This window comes from Frieseomelitta varia, unplaced genomic scaffold (assembly GCF_011392965.1).
Source record: "Frieseomelitta varia isolate USP_RPSP 00005682 unplaced genomic scaffold, Fvar_1.2 scaffold_152, whole genome shotgun sequence".
Lineage (NCBI taxonomy): Eukaryota > Metazoa > Arthropoda > Insecta > Hymenoptera > Apidae > Frieseomelitta > Frieseomelitta varia.
The window spans coordinates 924,452-952,318 of record NW_025109217.1 but is presented as its reverse complement, the minus strand read 5'-3'; the positions used below and the strand labels follow the sequence as shown (position 1 = coordinate 952,318).

Sequence of the window (27,867 nt, the reverse complement as noted above, 5' to 3'; positions counted from 1 at the left end):
GTGTTTGTACAGGGTGACGTTGTTCGATGCACATCAAACACGCTCCACCTGCTGGCCGGTGGAAGATGAAACGTCAGGTTATGCATTGGTAAAACACGATTGTCTGTGCCTGCGTCCTCCCGAATGGGTTTGCGCGTCTCTGCCCGGTCGAGACCATCTCTGCGCGTCGTCAAAATCCATAACCAACCGCGAGACCATCTCTGCGCGTGAAACGAAATTAAAATGGGAGGATGGAGGGACACGTAACTCGAGAGCAAATTGAACCCCGGGAATATTGTTTTTCCATGTTATTTTTGTGCAATCTCCAATCGTTTCTCTCTTTCCCCGATACCGTAATAATTATAGAAAGCGTAGCCGGCGAGATGTTGATTTCTCGGTTCTCTCTCTCTCTATCTCTCTCTCTCTCTCTTTCGTTACCACCAGCCCACTCGACCGTTCGGCTCCACGTTCCGGAGAAGCTCGGGCTGCATAAAAGAATTAATGCAGCGACCCAGTTATTCATGATTCCTCGGCGTTGCACTTACCGAGCTTTTGTGCCTATGGAGATCGTACTTTGAAATCTTTCGGGAGATAGAATTTCTATTGTTTCCGAGAGCACTGCCGGTGGTTACGTGCGCGTACATGTTGTAGCTAACGTACGGAAACGCGGAAACGAATTCTTTCTTTTTTTTTTTTTTTTTTTTTTTTTTTTTTTTTTTTTTTTTTTTTTTTTTCTAGAGTGAAATTTCTTTGTACGTGGCCCGGTGTTTCTGTGCGGCAACGTTGCTTTACGTTCGCGTGCGGACGCAATAAAATTGATATATTCGCGACGATGGCCTGTCCTCTCATGTATTACTATAGACACGAGATAGTATTCAACGTTCGAGAAGACGGTTCTCTTTTTCTTCCACGCTTTTCTCTCCCCCTCTCTCTCTCGCTCTCTCTCCTTTTATACTACGCTGGGTTTAAAACGTTTCCTACCTTTTTTTTTTTTTCTGTGGAAAAGTAGGTCACAAACAGTTCTTTCGGGATGAAAACTCTCAAAGGAAACAGCGGCGTCTGGATTTTCATTAAGATTACGCTTACGGGTTGTACGTCTCGCCTTGTTACGTACGAAAATATGAATTACCGGTGGCTCCTCTTTGTCTGTTAATTCTATTTCTTTTACCTACCTCCGAATTTCCCGAGGGACCAATTAAACAACCACTCGGCTTAAGTAGGTGCCGTCGTGTTAACACGTAAGAAAAATGGCCCGAGTAAAAACTTTTGTAACCCACGTGGCGTTAACTTTTTATCACCGCTTTTAAAACGAACGTTTCCTGTTATATTTGTTAGCTCATTTTGTATACCATCTCGGTACACTGTTTTTTTAGAAGAACAAAAATCTAAACATGCGTAGTATGTATAAAAAAATGTATAAAATATCCAAAACAATGTTATCTGTTGTAATTTCTGCTTAGCTCCCATCTTATCAGTCGTGTTTGTAAAACTATAAAATCGTGTGTATCGATATATCTTACGTTATATGTACGTATGCAATTGTTAGCTTGATATTGACAAAGTGTAGTCACGCTACGTTTGCACTGTCCATGCGTAAAGATATCGATGCATCAGTACACGTCTTGAATAGTTCTCGCGTCATCGATGAACGATCCTATAAGCATCCTATTGTTTTCGACGTTCGTCTTTGTCCGTATCGCGATAACTTAAGAGCTACTACGACAATACCTTTCCAAGCGTCACGACAGTCCTGTAATTTCTACAGTCTTCGTTCAGTCAATATCTATTGAATCGTTTGTTCGACGCAATTGTTCGATTATCGCCAATGCGTTTACATTTTTGCTACGTGATCATCAAATGAAGTAACAAACGTTCAATCCAAATGTTCAAAATGCGAAGACATTGATTTCCTCCGGCGTCGAATTCCGACTTTCGAAAATTTAAAGCTTTAAAGAGGATGAATCGTTTTCCAAGCCACTATCTACGCTTGACAATTTCAATCTAAAGAGAACGTCTTTTAAAACGTATTATTATTTCATTTATTCGACTCGAAATTCGAAATATCATCTTTTCCCCTTCCATCGACGTTGGTATTGAAACGTAGTTAGAATCGAGTGATATTTCCATTTTCACCTTTTTTAAAAATAAAACGTCACGGTCTGCAAATAAGGTCGTCGTCTGGTGAAAAACTAGTTAGAAAACCATGCGGGAACGTTCTAGAATTCCCCAGGCACGTCGATAAAGCCGTTCTCTACACCGAACGATACAACACGTGCACAGTGCTGGCCTCGTACAACAACCACGAGAAATGTCTGTTGGCTCATCGCCGGATTCAGAGACATGAACGCGTGGATAGCATGCAACATCGGATGAAAAGGGAATGGCCGCTGCGGTACGATCCATCCCCACCAAAAACGCTGAACACCTGAGCGTCTCTGGGGGCAGCTCAGGAGGAACAGTCATTATTGCGCCAGTATAACACTCGCTTCTAGTTCTCTTGAACGAGCAACTCGAGTTTTCCAGACATCAGCTCGACACGAGCTCGCGATCCCGCCGTGTTTACGTATTCCAGTCCAGGGTTCTCTCTCGCTCGGCTCGCCGTCACGGAACCGCGTGGCCGCCTCGAAAAACCGATTCGATCATTCGCTGAACGCGCGCGTTACGATGAGATCGTTCTCAGGAAACAACGAAAATGTGACGTGAGACTGGCCTCAAGAGAGCCTTGGCAAGAACGTGACACGTTTCGTCGCAGTCGATCGTTCGGTGTGGCACGCGCTCCGCCAAAATGCCAGTGAGAAGGACCAATTTTCATGCGTTCACCAGTGCGCTTGTGTCGGTACTGTGCTTGGTCCTGGTGGCGCTTCGTGTCGGCCAGGTAAGTTTTGGCACTGTCCATCAAATTTTGCGCACCGTACATTTTACAGCGATCTCATTCACGCTGTCGATGAATTAGACGATTCGTTAGACGAGATTCTTAACTGTTTCGAGTGAAATAATTGTTACTTACGTAACAATTTCGTGTTACGGAGTTGTGTCACGTTAAGGAACTTTGTCTGGATCTAATGGATATTTGTAATCTTCTATTTAACTAAACTCTTGTGGATCTGACTCTCGGATCGATGCCATCATCGAGAACTAAGTAGATCTAGACAGATACGCGCCGGTACGCAGGTTTGGATGCAACAGTTGTACTGTTACTTGTCGTCAAGTCGTCGATTCGTTGGCGTGTTGTTAATTTGGGTCGAGCGACACGCTGATATCGAAACGGAAGATGACTGTTCTCGTTGGGATAACGCGAGATACATGTAAATGCGCATTCCCTGACGATAAATCGCCGCGATCGAGTACGGCGTCTCCAGCTGACTCATTCATCTCGCGCGAGTACACTCCCGTCGCTTTTAAATCGATGTCCCCGATGCTCAGCCATTAAACAAACAAGAAAAATTGTACAACAAACAGCAGTCATAAATTCATCGTTATCTTGCCATCCGAATAATTTGGCAAGATCTTCGTCTTCGTTAGGTGAATCACGACCAACCACGAGGACTCGATCGAACGGTACTCGAACGTAATGTCGCGAAATTGTTCTTGGAAAAGCGGTTCGCCTAGGAATTCGTGTGCTCGCGGCGTAATACGATACCCTAACGATGATCTATCGACAAGGAGGCACGATAACGATCGTGAACGTTACCTTTCTACATTGTTTCGATAAAAGTATCACGGCGGTATCACGGTGAGAAAAATTCACGTAGACACAGGTTCTGGTGCTGAAGCACGGCCAATTTCGCTGGTTCTTCTTGTGAGATTTCTTCGTCTCTCTCTCTCTCTCTCTCTCTCTCTCTTTCTCTCTCTCTCTCTTTTTCTCTCCTCTGTTCTATCTCGTTTCAGTATCGAAATGTATCGTACGTCGAATCACAGCGAACCATTCGGATCTGCCCATTGCCAACAAGAATGCGGGCTAACCGCGAGCACGATCGCGTTCACGATCACGCGTGTGCGTGTATCGATGAAACGAGCCTCGAATGCGTGAATTGCACAATTACGTGTGCCGGATAAAACAGCGGACAAACGAACGGTGTGTATTTATGCGTGAATTGAATGGAGGATACAGACGTACGTACAAAGCTCCAATGTTCCAATGGAATGTAAATACTGGGTGAATATGAGAAACGTACCTAACGGATCAAACCGCGTTAATTTTTAATTTTTCAAAGACAGCCAGGGAGACGAAGAAAATATTCTCGACGGATAATCCCAGGCTATTCACAAGCTTCACTTTCACAGTTTATATGAATAATGGAGGAGACAGACGAATGCTTTCAACGAGAAATTCCACGGTTCCGCCGGTGACTGGATGTTTGCTTAGACTGGTTTCTAACGCGTTCCTACGTAACGCCTGACGCAACGGACACCCGGTATGCATCGTGCAAACACCGTACCGTTTAAGTGGGCAGTGGGAAACAATGATGCACACAGCCGCTCGGCCGTATACCACTCCCCGCGGACCGAACTTTTACTTAATTAAAAAATCTATTTAACAGGAAACTGGCCTTGCCTCATACGGGGCTATCTGCCGCGTAAATCGTAGATACAACTTCGCTTTGGTTCGAATCCCGCGCTTATAAATAGACCTTATGCTCGGCGGCACTCTCTCGCCGCGTCTCTCGAGCGTCGTCGGTGACATTTTTTACGTACGCACAATTACGCACGTGTCAGCGACGAGAAAGATCGGGGATCAGGGTGTATATACCCAGGCGAATGTTATCGAAATCGGCGATACGCTCTGAAAAGCTTCGCCACACGAGCGATTCGAAAGCAAGTCGCGCAAGCTCGCCGGGAATTTTAATGGTGGTTCGCCGGCTGTCCGGGTGAGCATCGGCAAATTAATTGCAAACGCATGTACAAAAGTTGTCAAGAATCTTAAGGCTCCTCTTCTTTCGTTCGCCGGCGATACTCGCCGGTCGGGGGCATTACCGATCGGCCCGTAATAGTAGGTGGCCTTATTAAAGCGCACGGCCTCGCCGCTGATCAATTTACACCACGCCGCTTTATTAATATTTATGAGTTCCCCGGCCGTGTCACCGTGATAGTAGAACGCACATACAGAGTGGATCCGCGACACGTCGAAGCGATAAGTACGGAATCGTTGCGCAATTATTTTACCACAGTTCGTTACGTTTCTTGCGCGCAGACGCCCGGTTACGAGCCATACGCCACCGTCTCGAAGAATGGAACGCCATATGAACGAGGATAATCGTAAAGTCGCGCTATCGTTGCCTGGCGGTTTTACCACCGTTAAGTCCGGAATTTTATTCCACAGTTACTTCAACATGCACCGCCGTATTCCGGATAATGGTAACGCCCCCCTATGGATTAATTTCTTAAATGATCGAATTATAACTCGGTTATGAGAAGTTATAATACCCCGAGTGCCTCCTAGCTTGAATGCTCTCTGTGGCACTTTTATTAATTGTAAAATTGCAGATTTCTGCTCCTTGCGAGTACTAAAAATACACTTTTATCGCGGGACCTTGCCAATAATTATTCTTCCGTTCAAACCAGAGATAGGTTAAAAGTTTTAAATTAAAAATGAAAATATCTAAATATTTAAATATTTAGTATAATATTATATTAATAATAATATTAAATGTAACAATATTTTAATATTTAAAAATGAAAATATCGTACGCGAATGTTCTTAACGTTAAATTTATAACGTAATAATTTCGTTTTTGACGAATCGTACGGTTCACGGCTGAGAGTAACTGATGCGTGTCACAACTGGTGTGACAACACAGGGCAGAAGAAAAATCGCCTCCCGGTTAAATATTCAATCGCGCCGCGAAGTGACGCAACGCAAACAAGACGTCGGAAGAAAAATTCCCATTCCCTCATCCTTGCACGCCTGTCCGTGTGCCATTCGGTGTCCTCGGGAGCGGCAAAGAAAGTCTCGCGCAGAAAATCTCCCGCTTCTCATATATATCTCATTTCTCAACTGAGCGGAGGAATCCGCATTTTCCGCGAGAATTCCGCCGAGCGTTTTGCGAAATCCGCGCACACGCTCGACGTATCGCTCCTTCTACGGCGAATCGACGGAATTTAAAACGGTGACACGGTGTCCCTCGCGTTTCATTCCACCCTTGTAATCCTCTTACGTCGAACGTTTTTCGACGAGCGGGCAACAACGAACGCCACGTTCGGCGCGTTCGTAAATTCAACCGTTTACAAGTCCACGCGGATAGCGATCAAAGATCACATTCGAATCGCGATTTCTACGCTCCAACGGCCGTGTCCGAGCGTTTCATATTTTTACCACGTTCCGCTTCGTCCAGGGACCTTGGACTTGAAGATTATATTTTCGCATCGATTTCTTTGCTCTGCTCGCTCGTTCGCTCTGGTATATAAAGTTCAAAGGTTAAGTCGAGAGCCGTCAGATTCGAAACTCGCGATAACACGCGTTCGAATACGTAGACACGTTACCAAGAGTAATCTCCCGATGCCGCGTTGGCCCGATCGCGAAACTAACCCCGGCGAATTGGAATATTGAAATCTTAAGTGGATGCGGAATCGATATCGGGACCGTTTCTCTCGGAGATGTTTCACGGTCTACCGGCGGCATAATGCAACGCGCAATTAATTCTTCTACGGTATTGCTTACGGTCGATCGGCCGTAGCCGAGGAATTCCAGCGAATTCGCGTCTCTTTGAACGAATGCTGCCGGAGTAAGAGGACGAGGCAAAGGGGACATGTCGAAGGAAAGCTGTCGAAGGATTTTCTTTTTTTTTTTTTTTCACTGGCCGTCGTGCGTAAGTGCATCGCCATACAGAGAGAAAGAGTCCGGGGAACAAAAACGGGCAGAACCGTTGTATACTTTTCCTCTCATCGGCGTGTCCATTTCGGGAGAACGAGCACGGACCAGATAGCTTCTCTGCCTACGCCGCAGAGACGGCCTACGTCTCGGCCGCGATAATATGTCTTTCCTTCGAGATTGCGAAAGGCATACCGAGAACGGGTATACCAGAGAGGGGTTATACGAGCGCCAGGAGAATATCGACGATCCACCCAACGCACGACCAGAGAGCTATATAACCACTCGCAGCTGGTATGTCATACGTTGTATCTACATCGAAGATCAAACACGTATACACACGGCCGGCGACACGGAAGCATAACGTGCACGGTATTGTCCGATTTTAGTCCCACGTCGGCTGAAAACGTGTTCCAACGCTGCGTATAAAATCCTTTCTTTATTATGGTAACAGCGAGATATCTATGGAGATCGGAGATTTTGTAACTATTTCTCTCGCTTTTCCTGCCTGACTGCGTGACGCTGGTGCTTTGTCAAGTCGCGCTTTGGAACCACCGCTCCGCACTGCTTCGTTTATAGTTTCCGTTAGATTTTTCTGAAACTCGCCTGAGTGATGGTGTTTTGCAAGTGATTGTAATTTTAGGTATGCCAGGCCGTTCAACTAGTTGCGACAGAAACAACAGTATCGAAAAAAATTCTCAGAGTCGTTTCTTTTTTTTTCTCGCAACTGGTCAGCTAGAACGCAAAATGGCTACAATTACAAAATTATTACTAAAATGAACTTTCTCAGACAATTCGAATCGGTCGAATCAAATGAAGATGCATTTTCCAGACCAGACATTGATTACCTACGAGAAATGAAATTCGTACGCCTAATGACTAATTACGCTGTTACAAAAAGAAAAAAAGAAAAAAAAGTAGTTGTTCGAAGGTAGCCAGACGAAACGAAATATGGACGAACAGTTTATAACCATTACGATCGGCTGTTCTTTTTTCTCTGGCATCACGGCGCTTTCGAGCACACCGGTACGAAGTTCTTTTACATAGGAATGCAGATCGGTCGAGGCTACGAAAAGATACAGCGTTAAACGCTGCGAGGCGTCGTTTTTTCATCGATTTGCATTGGTAAATTCTAGAACGATCTGGCCGCTGGGAATTACGCATCGTTTCAACGTTACGAACCTCGCTGTGTGTATCAGAGCGAACGGAAACAGTGCTAATGATGACACGTTCCAACCGCGACGTGCATACTATGAATGCGTACTACGCGATTTCACCGCTATTCCCGGGGCTTCGTTATCCCCCGGCCTATCAAGATGTTACTAAACGTCAATGAAAGTGAATATGTTTAAACAACGTTGTTTCGTGTATCATGTTGCACCTGCGATCCGCGAAATTCGACGTTTATTGCCGCCGCGTCGGCGAAAGGTACGATCCTAGGTAAGAAAAAAGAAAATATTTCGTAGATCGAGAACGGATAGACTTGATATTTCCACGACGACGTTATGTATAATCTGTAGCATTCTTGTATATTGAAATTTTCTATAAATAATTGTACGATTCCTCGTTCGTAAATTTGTGATGGAAATTTCGATGAATTTCAAATTGAAATTTCCTCTAAATGTATAAAAACTCATTATGTTTACCATTCCGTGTTGTATTTCTCTGTAGTTGAATAAATTTCGAGATTATTATATATTCTACACGGTATAAGCTTTTTTCCAGAAATAGTCTCGTAAGATAATGCGTAATTCGTTCGTACGTATTTGCAGCTTATTTATTTTCAAAAACGACTGTGTCTTGCGTCTCTTTTCTTGAAACTTTAAAACGATTGCGACACAACGTCACAAAGTTCGTTGGAATAAAAAACTGCCGACTTTTTAACTAACAAGGTGTGCATCGCGTCTTTTGTCACGCTCCTTGGGTGGCACAGCCAAAGACAAAGCCAGGGCTCCGAGCTCTGAATATTCCTCGGCTGCGCCGCAATTAATTCTTTCTTCATTTTCATTCTCGTTTTCTTAATGCCAGCGATGCTGACAAATAAGCACCGTGGCGAGTATTCGTCTTCCTCCTACGCCGCGAGGCCAGCAAAGCGTTAATGCCTCGTTAAAATATTTCTCGGGAAGCATCGTAATTAAAGTCGATCCAGCTAGTCACACCTTTCATTACCCTCGCGCAAATCGTTGAACAAACACGAGCGAATAATCGCGCAATTAATACCTCGACTACTGAATAGATAATGATGTTGATGTTGATCGAGAAATTGAAATGCTAAACGATATAAATCCCTCCAGCAACGGAAGATTTTCACATATTTCTAAACGCAAAATCGCGAACGATTAAATGAGATAAAAGTATTTCATTTAATTTGATTTTATTTTAATTTCAGTAAATAAATAAATAAACGTATTTAATCTAGTCTGATTTTTTCAGATAATTTACATTTAAATTTATTTAACGTCAGGAAAATAACGTTTCGCTCGGATCGAATGCTGAAAATTCAATGTGACGTGATAATGGCGTGGGCAATCGAAATTGACGGAATAAGTGGAATGCGATTTCGGCATTTCGCGCCGCACGAGGCTGATGGGTTAATTTTGCAATTTACATTATTCAACGTTTCCCAATTTATTGCTCTTAGAATTGACAAAAAGAAGAAGCGATAAATAATGCGTATACAAGAGTAGATGAATCTGTGTACTGCACTTTCATCCTTTTCAGTCACAGTGTAATTAATTTTTACGATCCGGTAGCACCGTTAAGAGCTCAGACAAATTATTCCAGTATGTGAATTTCTTCGGCTTGAGAATATAAATGATCTCTTACTCGTTTGACACTTGCATCGTCCGCTACTTTAACTTTTCAATGCTCGAACACTTAATCTCAACGGATCATTTTCTAAAAAAAGAAAAAAACCACAGGATCAGTAATCATTTCTTCGTCGTTCTACCGTAGCGAGAAAGCGCAGGATCGTTTGATCCATCGACGAAAAACCACGTATTTAATATTCCCATCGACGATGGTGAAGACTGGCTTGTTCCCAGCCTGGGAGGCTGAACGCCGCCGCGAAGTTTGATTCTCTCGGTTCGCGGTTTCGTCGGTGCTTCCTCGATAGGATTCACCGACGCTTGTATCTTTACGACAATGCCATTTCGTACGCGTCGAAGTGTGCACGTACACAGTCCAACAGGCAGAAAGAACGAGGGGATACTGCACACGAAGCGTGAAGAACGTACCTCTTCGTCGATTTCGTCCCGACGTCGCCCTCGGGAGAGCCAAGGATATAAATCACCATCTCGACTGACGTGGCTGATTTGCCGACTGCCGTGGGCAAACCTATATGATTGCTCCACGGATCGAACCATGTCAAGTGTTTAAACTACCTATAGGCTCACGGTATCCAACGTGGTACCAGAGGGGAAGAAAAGGGATACGCTGCAAGAAGAAGGGAAGAGGAACGTACAGAGCGTTTCAGGAAAAGGGATTGACAAAGACGTGAAAGACGTGGAAGATTGACTCTTAACTAACTTAAGTCGTCGGAGATTCAAAGTCACAACACAATTTAGACTTTCACGTTATTTGATTCTGGAACTTTTTCGATAGTTTGATTTTATTAATTTCTATTGGAGAAAATATGTAGTGCAAGATACATCTGATTTTGGTAAGATAATATTTTTGTAAGCATTTAAGCAATTCGAAGACTTTTATCTGTCAGTTTTCAAAGTAGCATATGACTGTAGGTCAGGAGGTGTTTCCAAACGTTATATGATTGAAAACTGCAATGCTTCGGGAAATTGTTTGTAAATTTTTGAAGACACGCTACCGTCCACGGTTCATAACGGAGATTTATTTTTCAACCGTTGCACGATTCTACGTTCCAACTGGTTTCTATCAACGTTGTGCGAACGTATTTCTCGGATGTGCGAAGAAAGTGTGAAGAATCGAATGCACGATTAAAAGGCGTGTCTTTCACATTGCCAGAAACAGTTAACTTTTATACGCTTTACGAATCGCCGCCGAGCATTGCTGCGATTCAACTTTGAAGCAACCTGTAGAACACACGAATCGTATACCCCTCGAATTCTCCCGGTTCTACCGTTCGACTCGAAATCGAATTCAGCCAGCAGCCTCTGAATTCTTCATCGTTTTCTGGGAAACGAGGCAGAACGTTCTCTGCGGACTGCCGCATCGAAATCACGCCGCTGTTTTAATGTCCCGTTCCTCCGACCGAAGAAGCCACTTCCTTCTTCACCGAACTTCTTGCTGTTCTCTTTCTCCGGTTCGGCGCCATTATACCGCGGTTAGCTCATCGGTTTATGAGTCGACGTTTTCGAAGGACAATCGCGAGGGAACGTATCGCCGCATCGAGCATCTCGTAAACTCGCCGTCCCATTAGGTTTTGATCCCTTCTTCATTTCGTCCTGCGTATCATCGCGTCCTCTCCATCGTTGCAATCGGACCGTTCGTTGTGCACCATGAAATACGTCCGTATTTGCGTCGCGTATGGAATCACCAGCACTGCTCGAACAATAAACGTCGCGCCGTGTGTCGCTGGTATTACGAAGCCAGTAACGACAGTCGTTTCTCTCGCGACAGATAAACGGCACATTTCGGAAAATAAAGCCAGTGATTCCGTGTCACTTCTCGTCGCATCAGTCATTGAAACGTTTTCTTTTGGCTTTGCGCCGGGTGTTCCTTCGAACGTCGAGCTTCGATGCTCGGTATTTATGTACGATACGGTTTGATCGCGTCGAGGTGGAAAATTTTATTCGCCAACCATGCGAGATGCTCGTGAAATTTGTAGAATGTACATCTTCGTATGCTTTGTTAATCTTAAATGGAAATTCAGATTTCCCTGATAACTGGATCGTAGATATCTGTATATTCATGGAAAAATGTGTAGAATGAATTAAATATTGTATAAGGTGCAAGGAGTATTTGCGTGACTTGTTTGCATTTACATGCTAATTAGATTTAATACTAAATTTCTGTGTGGAGAAATAATTAAATTTAACATTAATCTCTTTATATTAATCCCTAGAATAATCGACAGATAAAATAAATCTCAATTCTTTTCTTAAAGTTAAAATATTCAATTCGTTTCTCGTGTTACGTGTCTAGAAAAGTATTGGCATAAATTCCAACTTTACGCGCTGATTAGATTTAATATCAAATTTCTACAAAATTTGGCATTATTAAAATTGTAGAAAAGAGTCACTGTGTAGAATATAACCCAATATAAAAAGTACCTTATAATATTCGACGCATAAAATAAATTTCAATCCTTTCCTTTAAAATATCCAACTCGTTTCTCATCGTTACGCATCTAGAACGATACTGTAAATTCCAACAACACGATCGTCCGCAATTAAATAATTAACACACAAGTAAAAGAACGAACAAGCATCGCAACAAGAGATGCGAATTGTTAATAGAGAAATGGCCCATTTATGCGCTGAATTTCTCAATAATAATTCCAAGAGATTTATGAACGCTCACGTCTGGAAGTCAAGGCTTTCGAAGCCGAGGGGGAGCAACGATTTCGCCACGATGATGGCCGGACCAGCGACCTCAACCAGTCATAAAATCGAACGCAGTTTTGCCTCCTTTTCTTCCTTCTTCTTTTTCTTTTGCTTTTTAATTTCGTCGCTTTCACTTTTCGCCATACTTTTCTGTCTGGCCATTGACTGCCTGTCTGGCCTGTCTCTCACTCTCGCACGCAAATCCTTTCCCTCGCGATGCTTCTTTCTCGAGACGACGAGAAACACTCGACTCCGTTTATTAATCGGAACGCGGCTTCGAGAGAAACGTCCGCGGCGTCGCGCAACTCACACTCAGGTACGAAAAAAGAAAAAAAAAAAAAAGGAAAAAACGTAGCAAACACGCCGTGGAAAGGTTGCGGAAAGGATTTTCTATAATTAACTGTATACACGGCGTTTATGTAATCTTTCTTTCTTGCGTCGCACGTCCGAATAATTTCATTCGAAACGAACGTAAAATTAACGACGATAGATGAGAATCTCGAGCGAGTTTTCAATTACAGCTCGGAATCTGATAGGAGAAGAAGAACGCGAGCTAATTGTAACGACATTACGATGTTTAAATAATTTAATTGGATCGGCTAGTGGCTGGAGACCGAGCAGTGCGAGTTCCAAGCTGGAGAATTAAACGTGTTCGTGTTCGTTGGTTACTTTTACGCCGGTTGCACTGATCTACTGAAACTTGACGTAGAATTAATCAAAATCGCAGAATTAATCGCTTTCTTGAATAATTCCGACAGAAACTTTGAAAACACTGGCGTTATATTTTCATCTCGGCTATATTCTCATTATATTCATTCGATGGTCCAACGACCTTGTTATAAGGCATTCGATGCTTTCCCTTATCCAGACAGAAAAAGACGAATTCTCACTCGGTCTGGTTAATGAGTTATCGTTGAAAATTAAGCAACCATACAGCCGGCCGCGATGAACGATCTACCGTTGATACAACAATTTATTAATAATCGTACATGTCTACGAAATTTGCAATCGTGTCAGAGATTAATTAAAACGGCGTAGGAAAGACGCGAGGCAAGGTACCGGGGTTCTCTCGGCTCTATTCTCCGCATCGCGTATCGTTCATTTTAATTTCCTTCGGACATGCCTGCGATTATTAAAGAAGGAGCTAGCCCCGCTCCGCGAGAAATTACATTGACCGCCGCCGTTGTAGATTTATTAATTACATCGTGCATACCTCGTTCAGGTTTAACGGTTCAATTAAGAACAGCGGTTTACGATAACTGGACCGCGAGATAAACATCGATCTCGTCGATTGAATCGGTCGTAGGACCGATCGTACCGCGTTCGCGCGAGGTCTGTTCGAATTTTCGACAATTTTCTCGTTTGCTTCAATCGGAATCTAGTTAGACAGTTAAACTGATTTTCAAAAGTTCGCTGGGAATTTGGAAAGAAGAAAGAAGTGTCACAGCCAAATGCCTGCTTCTAATTGTTCGTTCGTACGAATTCACTCGAACCGAACGAATTCCATTTTATCTGATCGTGTTTATTTGTGAAGCTACTCTTGCTGCAACAATATGCTTACGCACGAAACGCTGCCCGCGAAGAGTGCTCTTGCCTATTGTATTAAACCGGCGCCATAGTTCCTTTGTTCGTATCGTACGATCGGAAAATCGCCATGGCAAAAATTCCGCGAGCTAGGCAACACACCGTGGCGTGGAATGTTTTACAGGGAACGGCGTCAATATTCATTCAAACACCGTGGCATTATTGAAACTTTATCGTTTATCTACTTATTGACGCAGGTGGCGAAGGTAATAAGCATCGTTTCTCTCGCGCCACGCGCGTTTCGTATAATCGTAATAATTTCACGCAGTTCACTTTCGCCATTCAATAAACCCGCATGCAGAAAGCGTGTAGCTGTATGATATGACCATTGAACCAGTATCAATACGTGTTGTATGCCACGTATACGTATAACGTCTATGTGTATAAACGCGTCCGCGCGGTTATTAAACTTACGATACGCGCGAATATATATTCACGAGCAGACGCGTGCGTTTCCATTGGCTCGTAATTTATACGACAACAGGAGCAACAAACAAACTCGTTGCGAGAACTCATTTCGTCTCATTTGCTCGACGTGTAAACGGCCACTTTTCAATGACAGAAGGGTTTCAATCCGATGACGAGGATTTCTTCGAGACGGATAGAATCGATTTGCGCTCGGAGCACGAAATGACGCGAAACACCCGATCACTTACCGTGCAAATTTAACGCCTGACGCGGATCGCTGTATCGTCGTAAAAAGTATGATTGCTATACGATAGCAATGTCGAGTACCAAGGATGAAATCAATATTTTCCATCGTTGAAACTGCGAGAGGCAATAACGCCAAGGATCGATTTTGAGAGAGCCAGTTTTACGCCAGTTGTTTCTCTGCCGTGAGCAGGCTGATTAGAGGAACGAATTCATTTGTTGAAATGATTTTATCGTTTCGAATTAGCAATGCCTTGTTCGTCAGCTTAGCTTCGCGCTCGCTGTAAAAATAATATCGAGCGAGGCCGATGTCGCCTTCAAATTCGCAACGTCTGACGAAGGTAACTCGATATTTTACCACGGTTTAAGTCATTATCAATACGTTCTTCAAACATTATGTTCGTTCAATGTGTTCTTCTCAAACATTACTCGAAGGTAAAAATGTTTCAATGAGCGCACTTGCAGTTAATACAAGCTGGTTTCGAATACCTAGAAATTTCGAAAACGTATTCGAAGATAGTTCATTGTTCGTAAACTAAAGAATAATCCTTCGACACTTATTTATAGCAATTCAGCTATACAGAAAAATTTCAAATCTATCTGCAAGGTCTACCTTGGTCTAATCTTTACCCACGAGATTCTCGTTTCCAGAAGTATTTGTGAAATCCTCTTACTCGATACTCGCAAAAATGTCATTGGAAATATTTACAATGTACTTTGAAGTACAATGAATAAATAAATGTTCCATCCCATCGCTAAAGAGTTTCTCAAAGTACGTGTTTCCAATTCTTCTTCTTTCTTTTGTTTTCTTTTTCAACAAGATTCGTGTCGAACCACAACGTTCCTTCGTGAAACGGAAAGTTCGCAGCTTTATCCTCACCTGGATGCTCGCGATGTTATATATAAATACACATAAATATATATTATTGCTACGTTCGTTTCGTCGTTTCACTAATTGCCCCGAGGCGAGCATCGAATATGCTTTCACTCGACGTTTCAGCAAAGAGAAAACAAATGGCGGAGAGCATCTTTTGGAACGCATTGTCTCGGGAACGACGCCGGAACATAATGGGACGGAATGCGGGAGATCTCCCGCGGAGTCGAACGTTCGCCTCGTCGCCGAGCGGAATCTTCAGCGGATCGCGTACTTTCACGTGAGCTGGCTTTTCTTTCGAACCCGTTTCCACCATGCGTGAATCCAAACGGACAGGGCCCGGTGCACGCTCTGCTTTCACTTGCACGCTTTCGGGTTTCCGAGAGATTCTTCGTTCAGCTGCCGTTCTCCGAGTGGGAGGAGATGACGCGTCAGCGCGATCAGATACCGCGAAATTATGATTTACTTTGATTACTTCCGACCCGACGGCCAGACCAACCTCGATCAATCTCGAATCATCGTACGGACTGCGTAGCGAGCTTCGTTTTCTACAATATGCCTTACAAGTTTTCGCCAGGCTCCTCCCAGTTTGTATAAATATTACAAACAATTACGCCAACGGCGTCCATTAAGCTTCTTTTACGAACCACCGAGGCGAGTTTCTCGGGATACGAGTTTTCAATTCGTTCTTTTTTTTTTTCTTTTTTTTCTTTTTCAGCGTGGTTCGCGCTGAACGATAACGTTTCTTCGTAAAACACGAATAGTTCGCCGCTCTATCCACGCAGATGATTGCAATTTTCAAATATTACATATTATTGCTGCATGTTAAAAGATGTCAATCTCACTTTAAACGGCGTCGTAATTTAAAATTGGTTGCGGTAATTTCTAGCAAAAACTTGTTCCCCAGTAAAAACTTGCTTTTCGACGAGGTTCTAGGGCAAGTTTCTTAGGATACAGGTTTTAATTCATTCGTCTCTTTTTTTTTTTTTTTTATCTAAGTCACGTTTGCGCGAGATGGTAACGTTGGTTTGTAAATTAAGGGAAAACCTGTGAACACAGATGGTGGCAAAATTTGAAGTAATATTGACGTATGACAAAGAAATGTCACTTGAAATAATTTTATATTTAATCAATGATTTATCGAGTGATCAGTTGTGAAACGTGTTCCGTGATAAAAATCTGCTTTTTCTTTCTTACGAGATCCTGGAACGAGTTTCTTAGTGTTCAGGTTTTAATTCATTTTTTTCAATTCACTCCAAGTTGTTAATGTCTGATCATGAAACAGGAACGATCGAACGAATTGATATATTGAAATCGCTAGAGTGAAATCGATAAAGTCGTTTTCAGTTTCTCTGGATTTACTTCTCACAGATTTCAGTCCGTATAAATACAATTCAAACTTAATAACGCGTTGACTTTCAGAGCGATTAAGATAAAGTGAATTTGTCAAAAAAATTTTAAACGATACGAGTAATTAAACAATGCCATAATAGAAAACGAGAGAGCGTGCTCTCTCGCTGCACTTTTAATTAACTCGAAACGCAAACTAACGATATTTGTAAAAGAAATTAAATACTACTTAGGCAAAACGTTTATTTTAAAGTTCACTGTCAGTCACGTTTGTAATTCCCACAATTCGACCGCCTGTTTTGAAAAATCCTGTACAACGTCTGGGCTCACATCCGAGCAGTCTCAATATTACGTCGACTCACGACGAAGTGGCTATAAAACCAACCTACGTATACACGTATACATGTTTACCAACGGCAGAATGCGAATGTTCGTCTCGCCGACGAGAAAGAAATGGCAATATCGCCGGAGTCACTTGGTTGGTCAGAAAAATTTCTTCGAGGACCTTCTTTCTCAGAAGTCGCTCGTTTGCTTGCGCCCACTATTCGACGTAACCGTTCTCGCCCAGACGCTTCCCATTCTGTGTAAACATTGTTAAACAACATGTGGAAGGAGGGGGGATGTCTCGTTAAACACATCCGAGCGTGTAAAAGTTGCAAAACGATCGGATCGGAAATTGCGCGGCGAAACGAACGCCGTTTTTGGTGAAACTGCCGGTGGCTGGCTCGATGGACGTCGACGACGAAAGGGAAAAAGGAAAAAAGACGAAAGAATGGGAAGAAAATCGACGACACGAACGAGACGAAAGAATCCGAAGAAGGCAGGGTCAATAACATACATTTTGGCCGTCTGTTTCTTCCTTTTTCCTCGCAGGATAATTCGAGAGCCGGCTCGAGCCCTCTGGCCAAAGAATGCGCTTTCTATGTTGCGTGTATCGAGCGTCCGTGCAGCCAGTTCGCATTGACAATCGCCTGAGAGCTCTGCCAGTGGCAATCGCAGAGAGAGAAAGAGAGAGAGAGAGAGAGAGAGAGAGAGAGAGAGAAGAAAAAAAAAAGAAAAAAAGAGGAACGAAAAAAGTAACTCATATGATAACGTCGTAATTGTTGTATTAATGTCTCGGTAGCTTTCTTTATACGTAATTTTATCGTTCGAAGGTGTTGCACGTTTGCTACGTTAGCTTCGGGGACGTTCCTCTTCTCGTAATACTATAATTCGCGTGCTTCGGGCAAGGCCCGAACTATATATTAATCGGAAGTGTACGTTCTTCGAGTTTGCTCGTACATGCGAATGAAGAATCTTTGAAGGATTACAGCTATAAAGTGGAGCACGGAGAGAAGAATTCTCGACGCGTAGTCGACAATTCTGGCACGCAGATGCCACGGATTTTCCATGTAAGTGAAATCAGCTCGTGAGATCGGCTTCGTTCGTTTACGAAAAAGGCGTTCGAAATCTCCACTGATTTAATTCCACGGTTTGGTACTCTGCTTTCACGCTGGTGCTCTTCTCATTATTGTTCTCGTACTGTTCTTGCTGCCGAAGAAAATTAATTAATGGCGGGTACGTCGAGATCCTCCTTTCGCCACAGATTTTAAAGCATCGTACAGCGTACTTGCTGTATGCAATTCTTATGTTTCTCCTTTTTTTTTTTTTTTTTCCAAGTTTCCGATCGTCCCTTTCCGAAACGTTCTGCACTCTCGAGCATTTAAAGAATTCAAGCGATGAGAGGTGAAAGAGCGACGTATTTCTCTTTCAAGTTCCGAGTCCATACCAGTTGGCAGACAGCGTATTGAGAGACAGCGATTCTTTTCACGAAAAGACAATGGTACATCGAACGTGAAAGAAGGTCCCGAGGCACGTAAACAATTACTGCAAGCTGTTTCTTGAAACTTGCTTCCTCAGGATGGCCGGCGTAGTGTTGTATATTACAGTTCGCGAGTGTGACACAGCAGCATTGTTCCGCGTAGACGTGACTTCCTCGTATTTTTCAATTACTCGGCCGTACCACGTGTTGCTCGCCACGCGTTTAGTATTTTTCCGGAGCTTCGTTATAACTTTCTGCCTCGAAGACCTCCCATTAAATCAGAAAACGATCGTCGGTGTATTTATTTATTTACCTCTACGAGCTAATAACGACAATCATGTCATATTTTAGAATATCGTAAAACTTCACTTAAAACCAGATTCAAAACGATTTTCTCGATTGAACGAATTTTTGTCGGCCGAGTTCGCTCATCCGAATGTCCGTACATTATATTATACGAATGAAGAATCGTAGATGGCGAGGAGAATTTCTATTGCACAGATTCTAGGTACAATGACTCACCGATATACTTGGATACTTACGAGATACAAGCCTTTCGTGGATATATGACATTGAAACTAATACTAGATCGAGTAACTTCGTCAGATTGAGTAAATGTTCAGTAGACTCGATTTGGAGGAAGTGCTCTTCTGTTTCGGAACAATAAATACGACTTATTGAAATATACAAATTATACACATGTTATAACGTTGAGAAAGAAATGTGATCTATAATTAATATATTTTCGTCTCAAGTAATAAATCACTGTGTACGAATTGTCTGTTTGTATTGCCACGGACAAAGTTCCACTGTAATGAAAAGAAAACAAAAAAAGAAACAAAAGAAAAATCAAAAGAACACTGAATAACATCACGATCTATCCTCCAGCCATGCCCGCGAGCTCGAATCGAAAACTATGATACGCGACTCCTAGTTCTCCGGCAAAGAAACGACAAAAAAGAATGACGAATCCCGATAAAACGCGGCTATCCAACGCGAGAGATCGGCGAGAACTTTCTTTTCAAGCGTCTTTTATCTCGCTGCAAGCAGAAGTTTCACGGTTTAACGGTGGTGTGCGCGCGCACTCGGCACCCTGTATATACGTCTATTCGCGTATTTTAATAAAACCGATACGGCGAAGCGAACGTTCGCGTATGTCCGACGTTTCGATAAGTCCGCCAATATATTTCATTCGATTTGGGAAAAAATCGCGGCCGCTTCACAGTCGATACTATTCCGCCCTCGTTCCTTGTTCGTTCGCATACTCGCCTATGGGTGTGTACTATCGGAATGTGTTGAAACATTGCGGCCACGAGGCGGCCGGATTAAATCTTGATACATTGCCGCTATCCACGCGTAAAATTCGCGCTCTCGCGCGTACATACACACGTACAGCGATGACGACACTTTATTCACGAGTTTCGCCCCGTGTATATACGAAGGAGGGAGAGGGGAGAAAAAAATCCATTGATTTATCGACGGTCGGGTCTTGATTGTCGATAGCGTGCATTCTATCGTGGCGAATTACTAAGTGGCCACTTGTCCGCCACGGTTCCTTGTACATGAATTATTCTATTCCGTGACCGGTCGTCGCGCGTCCGCGCCGGCTAATTGTTGCTTTCCCCGTCGACGAGTAAAATCGCTCGTTAGCGAGTTACATCGATCGGCGATCCGCTCGAGCCTCGCTCGATACTCGCCTCCGGTACGTGTACCTCGTGTACCCACGTGAAATTCGCCAACGAACCGCGACACATGGAGCTTCCAGATGTTATCTAACCAACGCACGGTCGACTTGGACCGCCGTCTAACTTTCGTTTATGTAAGCAGCTTGCTTCGGTTCCGTGATGTCACCCTTATTCTCTTCTTCTGCCCACTGTTCGTCGAGCGATTCAGCGATCGATTGCATCAGACGTTGAACAACACGGGGCGTGTTCCGTGGCACGAGCGTGCAACCAAGTTTTTCTCGTCTCGTCCGCGGGAAGAAAGCAACGCTCAACGCGACAACGTCCAACGTCCGCTTGTATTAACGTCTAGCACGCGACCATCGGGTTCTGCATGAACCCGTACGTGAACAGGCACACCGACGTACAAAGGATCGTTGTTCGTGCCAGGATCAAATGTTGCGTGCGGCTACGATCCGCCCAGCGATCATAGTAATTACACGAATACCGTGACTCCCGCGGCGATCGTGAAAATTAGCAAAAGACCCCGTTGCGTTTCTCGTTGCAATTCAATGGCGGTGCCCGTGTCCTTCGTTGGTGCGCGTTCGACGAGGTGCCTCGAGCAGCCTCGAGGATCCTCCGTGGTCTCGTTTCTCTCTCCTCGTGCCGGCCTCTCATTCAACTATTCGTTAATTGGAGCTACCGTATCGATTACGTAAAGCCTTGCGACTGAAACGTGTACTCGCAATCAGGTTATAATTAGCGCGTTCCTTTTCGGAGCAGTCACGAGTTCCTCCAAAGAGTGAGTTCCTTACTCGTCGTTACTCGTCGTTACTCGTCGTTGCTCGTCGTTGCGGTCTGCAACCGTGAACGCAGAAACGTCGAGAACTGCAGGAACGTCGCGTTTTGACATCTAGGAAAATGAGACCAGGCTGGCTTAGCTTCGACGTATTACGAAAATCCTCGTAACGATCCAGGTCGCGGTTGACCAACATGCGACAATGTCATCGAGCGAAAGAAGCTAAAGGAGTAAAAAAAGATCTTGGAAAGGCTGTTTCGTACGTCAACGCCGAAAGGAAGGCAAAGGTGATTCGGGTCGTCTGGTGTTCTACGAATAACAGAGTACAATAGGTGGCCAACGAGAGATGGGCAGAGCAGAGGTATGCAGAAACGGGGACCGAAAAAGGAGCAATCGCGAGAGATGCAAGGACCCGTGTGTGTACGTATCCTCATAATCGATTAGCTGTCCACGAGGACGGTGGAATCCTTTTCTGTAACCCAACACGTTTTTGATCCTTCTCTCTTTCATCGCGGCGGAGGGAGTCCACTGAAGCATTTAGGACCGTTGGCCTTGCGACCGCCTACGTTCCAGACTTTTGTCTCGCTTCCAACAGGCTCGATGCTCGTCGACGATCGGTAGCGTCTCTCTTTTCGATGTAGCGTCTCTAGTTCGTCCCGATTTCATTTTGTTGTTCGGCGTGTATCCGAGTCTGTCCCCGTTGCACGTAGTAGATGAGCATTTACATATACACGTCCACCACATACCGCCGGCGCAAACGTGGTGAGGCCACGTGAAATTGAAAGTTAGCGTGGGTCGATAGCTACCGCCCAGACCGGTCCAAGTTTACTTGGACGTTAAGTCCAAGCGATTGGCCCGAGAGAGTATTGGCGATCTTTCGTTGTGGCCGTAGCAGCGTCGAAAACTCATGAATTTCGATCGTTTTCAAGAGGTTATCTCGTGCGTGATCCGCCGCGATCACGAGGATTCTTTCTGCTATCCCGGCTTGTAATTAATTAAATAATTTATAACCACGAAGAAGGACGAAAGACGGCCGAGGACTGGATTGGGATTTTTTAAGGGCAAGGGGCAATTAACCGAGTATAATTAAAGCTGGCAGACTAATTAGCCTGGTATATTAATATTAATTGCAGCTTGGTCTCTTCTTGTCGTTTTCTTTTTTTTCTCTCGGACGTTTCTCAATCGATATCACGAACTTTCGATATATCTGTGCCTACGTAAAGGATAGAAAACGAAGAAAGAGAAGAAGCGGGTCTTCGAATTGAAAATCGATTATCGCGATGTACGTTTTAATACTAGTTCTCAATGTCTATTTTTGCCGTTGTATTTTAAACGACTCTCGTCGAGATTCAAATCGATCAACTTCGTCTTTTCTGTACACTACATTCTTCCCCGTCACCCAATTTCAATAACAGAGACGATAACTGAGTAATTTTCAATTTCAAGATAAATTCTAAAAAAAAAAAACAACTTCGACTTCGCTTGTGTAGCCCGCAAGCTTCTGAAACACCACTTCACGTCCAAACAACCATCCCGTCAACAGCATTTGAATCAAATTTGAACCAAAGTTTCGTTTGATCAAGACAACTACTTGCAATTTACCGGAAAGTTAATGTGTTTGCTGTTGGGTCGCAGGTCACCGGCCAGTTATTGGACACGGAGTTTCAACCAACAGTCACGGCGACATGCAAGGCCGGACACATGACGATACGAGTGAACTTGAATCAAAGTTTCGTGGGTGCTGTCCACGCCAGAGATTTCCGGACGCCGCAGTGCATGGCGCCCGGTAACGGCTCCACACACGCCACCCTCGCCATTAATCTCCTCGCTCCCAAAGGATCTCCGGATTACTGTGGCGTCTTGGTAAACAACGTAAGCGATCACCTCCATTTCCATCATCGCTCTTCAAACGCGTATTCGTATCACTCTCTCTAATTACACGGATAATTGAAATCCAATTATCGAAATTTAATAAATCAATTAATAGAATTATAAATTTTAATAAATATATTAAAAGAAATTATGAATCAACAAGTTTATCAATCTACTCGTCGCGTTCTAAATTTTTCGCTGACGCTGCGAAACACGTACAATTCTGTATAATCACGTTTGCGAAACGACAATATCGGAGAAATATCAGGAGCGGTACACCGCGTTCAATTCTTGTTCAACTTGCGCCGATAACATCGAGACGACACTCGATTCGTTCGTTGAAAAAAACTGTCGACTTTCATTAAAGTCCGGCTGGCAACGAATTCGCCGTAATCCGTTGTAATTCTTGCAGGACACCGAGGAACGCTCGATTCCCATCGCGGTGAGGATACACAAGACCTTAGAGCTGGCGGACGATAAATTCTACGTGATCACGTGCGGAAAAGCTGGATTCAAAAACGCCAAGTACATACAACAGTTTATTAATATTATCATCGTCGTGTATCGCTGCGGAATCGGGCAGCGATCCGTCGGTTAGAGCGAGCAGATATATCTGCCCGCAAAAAGAGAGAGAGAGAGAGAGAGAGACCTTAATATCCTAATACTCGACGCGATAATTTTCTCTTTGCGCAGGAACGAGACCTCGCTGGTATCATTGCGCCTTTTGGACGGAGGCCACAAAGTGCAAGAGGCTATTTATGGTCACAACTACAGTTTGCGTGCGGAGATCTCGCGACCAGATGGTTCGTACACGGCGTCTCTCACTCGGTTTCACCCCTTGCGTTTAATTGGAATTAACGAGCGCGCGTAACGCGTGAACGAGCGGCGCGCGTTGACGCGTTCTCATCGATCTTTCTCGTTTACAGGAATGTACGGAATCAAAGTAAAATCGTGTTTCGCGTTCAACAAACGAAACACCAGCGTACAACTGATCGACGATAAAGGGTACGTTTTACATCCACTCCGTTTATCTTCATCTGTACGCACCTCGCGACGAATTCATTTATCAAAGTTGCAACGTACAAACGTTTCCGTTTTACTGTGTGTAAATCTTGTTTCGAGCTTGTTACGTAAAACGATTCCAACGCTTTTGTCGAACGAATCAACGATAATTCGATCGTACACACATCGGGGGTGGAAATTATTACGTAATGAATCGACATGAATTTTCCACGCTGCGGCATTGGTCAGTATGGCTTGCGATCATAACCGGGTTGCGTAACGTATGTACGTTTTTCCATGACAAAGGTGTCCCGTAAAGGCTCGGGTCATGACGAAATTCATCTACGATCGGAACACCGGCCTGGCGGATGCTACATTGTTCTCCATGTTCCGGTTCCCCGACAGTCCACAGGTGCATTTTCAATGCGACATCGCCGTGTGCAGAGGTAAACCGATTCGTTCAGTGATTTCTGATTACGACCTGGGCTTCGATCTGGGTTACAGCGTGCCGTTCAACTCGACTCGACCCGTTCAATTGACATACACGAACATACCCTCGAAACTTTCCTCGGGCCCGTTGTTTCGAACGGACACCGACAGACCGATCAATCCCCGTAACGCGGTGAATCGTGTCTCGGTATCGTTCGATCACCTTCGTCCTACGCTCGCGAGGGATGATTTCAAAACGTTTCTCGCGTTTGGATTTCAACTCTCGGTGCGAGGGGGTCGAGAGCCCAGTGTCGAACGGTAAATAACGCGTGGCAAGATAACAGGTGAGACGCAAAACGGTTTATCTTCTTTTCCTCCACCAGGAAGCTGCGGTATCCCCGTTTGCGAAGGCGATAACGAGGAAGATATAAAGGGAGCGTCCTTAATTAATGGGCAAAGCGTGAGCGGCGAGGAAGGAGTGCTCTTAGCCGGCACGAGCGTGTTCGTTCTTGACCCTGGTCAAACGCCATGTAAATATCGCACCGTACTTTTCATACCGTACCATCGCTTCCTGCTTCACTTGCCGGATAACACCGCGTGATTAAACGTTATCTCTCGCCGAGTTCGAACCTTTACCCTCTTGGCTGAATTAATTAGCCAGCACGCGCGCTCGCGGCGGTTTCTTTCTCTATTTTCGAGACTCGAAATCCACTCTCTGTGTTCGCCGAGGAGAATGAAGAACGTTAATGTAACGCTTGTTTGATAGCCGTTCAGACGCTGTACGAGGACGGCAGCGTTCATCCGTTGTGGCTGCTGTGGCTGGCGGTGGCTCTTGGCATTCTGTTCCTCATCATGCTGATAATCAATATATTCCTCTGCTCGGCGATGACCTGCAGCTGCACCAGAACGGACATTATCGAGAAGGAGCCATCGATTATCGAGGACTACGATCCGTATCGTAGCTGGCACGGCTCCCAATATGGCTCAAGGTTCCATTTTTACTTTTCCTCTTTTTCTCTTCCCCACACGACTTTTCTCGTTGTGGAAACGAACGAACGCAAAGACGAAACAGAGAAATTCCTTGAAATCCCGCGGAACTTGTAATTACCCCGAAGGCGAGAGGCCGGGGCTTTCTTTTAGTTACGGGGCGTAATTGAGATGTTTAGAAAACGAGGATGTGGAGGAATTTGCGTGCCTCGAATTGATTGAAACGCGGTAGCGGTACGGCGGAATACCTCGGATCGATTGCCAGTTCGTCGAAGAGACGCAGCGAGATCGTTTCACGTTGCTCGTTTCCAATGCACGACGATGCAATTGCTTTTGTTTTCCAATCGATTCTCCCATTCGTTGCATCGATCGCGAAACTTGATGGCGTACGTTACCTTATTAAATAAAATACCATCGCCTTTTCCAATTAATTATTTTCCAATTAATTCTTTTCTTTGTAATCAAAGTGACTAATCGTCTGCGTGTTCGATCCGCCGTAGCATTGCGATTATTTTTAACAACGATCAAACGCTCGACTGAATCACCGTGTCTCTATGTTTAGATACTCCTTAAACGGGAAACAAGGATACGCTTCCGGAGGATCGACGATGAATTCCACGAGGTCGATATCGACGAACAGCGATCACTACGCGATAGTTCATTCCAGGCCAGGGAGCAGATACTCTGGACCAGGTCAGAAGCAGCATCATCATCATCACAGAGGGCCGCCGTCGAACATTGGCTCGCACTATTCTGGAAAATAACGATAACGTCGAGAACTTACGTAACGAAAAAAAGAAAAAAGAAAAAAAGAAAAGAAAAAAAGAAAAAAGAAGAGAAGAGAGAGAAAAAAAACGAACTGTTATTTTGATTAATGTCTCGAGCATAATTGAAGCTGTTTTATAACGACGCAACCACGCGTAACGGGTATCTAGATTCGATAGAGTCATTGCTCACGCTGTTCAAAGACGAATCACGTGGATGCCGAGATAATAACACAATGGTTGATCCTTGACTCGAAATAAAAGCGTAGGGACACGCTTGCAACAATACGCTCGATTGTATTCTTAACGAAGGATAATAACGAACGAGATTCTTCTTCGCGCCAAGGATCGACTATACGTGTAGCTTGATGCGTCCTCCATAGTTACTACTAATATATTACTACGTAATTCCTGTCATTAAAGAGTATTTTTGTACGGAAATCCGACTCCCGATAGAGTTGCACTCCCGTTCTTTCGAAGAGGCAGGGAACTTCGAGAAAGATCACATGGAAATTTCTATCCGGATTCTACAATGAAATGACACGTTTCATTTTACTTTTAGCATCACCGTACGAGAGACAAGGTTCTTCAACTAGATCGTATATGTATCATATGATAGTCATAAACATAGCATCCTTTTTTGTTTTTTTGTTTTTTTTTACTACGTTGCGCAATTATCGTAATTTTGATTAAGTTGGAATTAGACGAATGCTTTTGTACATAAATCCATTGATCCGAAACATCATCATCTGCGACTAGCGACACGTGGAAACGTTCTCATCATCCGCTTGTATGACTTTCGTACCGTCCGACTGCAAGTATTGTCGCCGCGAGCAAAATTCCCACTTCCTTTGTACAAAGGAGGAGAAAACAGAAGAAAAAATTACCTAGAAAAACAGCTGAAACGAGGAACACTCAAGTAGAAAAATCACTTCGCTGTGTCCGAGAGAAACTGAGAGGGAAATTTACACTTTGTACAAAGAAAAGTCTACGAATTCTAGGAAATTGGTTGGAACGAGGAATAGACACTAGAGAGTCAACTCCGTTCACTCGCGGTAACACGAGTTCTTATTGTAACAGCTCAATGAAACATTCCATGTTCAACGAGTTACAAGTATATGCTCTTTCAAATACAGTAAAATTGTAGAAAAAAAAAAAAAAAAACACTACTCGAGACGTTTATTTACCACACCTATCGAATGTCTCTCGATCTTCGAAATTTCTGCGAAAAAATTCTTTTCGAAATCATTTCGAAAAAGAAAAAAAGAGATTTTCATAGAGAGGAACGTTTCCAATTTAACGGATGCGTGAACACGATAAATTTCCTCGTTAGGCGGACGTTAGATCGATGCGCGAGTGAATGAACGCTGGAATGAAACTGCGGCTCGCGTGACTTACCTACCTTCAACCGTTTTCAAATATTATAGACTCAGTTATTCTGCAATTAAATCTTCGTTCTCGTAAGATGGTATTATTGGCAAAAGTGTGTGACCCCGAGACGTTTGAGCGTGCTGCATACCAGTCGTTCATGAATACGCCCAGTCACGTAGAGACGCACGCACGTCATTCTAAATACTTTGTCATACTAAATACTTCATGGAATACGAAGTACGAACGCGAGGCTCCATTACGATAAAACCGCATATAGAAACGCGTGTCTAAAGTTTCGGATATAAAAACGGACGTTTATACAGATTCGCGTTTTTGTGAATCTATTTAAGCATTAGTTTCAGTATTTTACATACTTCCCTGTATTATCTGCATTTTTGCCACTAAATATTATA

General features: G+C 43.8%; 1 protein-coding gene across 3 annotated transcripts; it reads left to right on the top strand.

The window, feature by feature from the left end:
* Positions 1-2,425: 2,425 nt before the first annotated feature.
* On the top strand, positions 2,426-26,108 carry LOC122535145. 3 transcript variants are annotated; one of them, XM_043666397.1, is made up of 9 exons: positions 2,429-2,854; positions 22,665-22,901; positions 23,314-23,426; positions 23,595-23,704; positions 23,828-23,906; positions 24,210-24,349; positions 24,716-24,862; positions 25,099-25,321; positions 25,882-26,108. In XM_043666397.1, exons 1-9 carry the CDS (start codon positions 2,765-2,767, stop codon positions 26,081-26,083), a joined length of 1,341 nt encoding a protein of 446 aa, XP_043522332.1. In that variant the 5' UTR covers positions 2,429-2,764; the 3' UTR covers positions 26,084-26,108. The 3 variants fall into 3 exon arrangements, with proteins under 3 accessions (XP_043522348.1, XP_043522332.1, XP_043522341.1); XM_043666406.1 differs by lacking the exon at positions 2,429-2,854 and adding an exon at positions 21,386-21,449; XM_043666413.1 differs by lacking the exon at positions 24,716-24,862 and having other exon boundaries at positions 2,426-2,854.
* Positions 26,109-27,867: the final 1,759 nt, after the last annotated feature.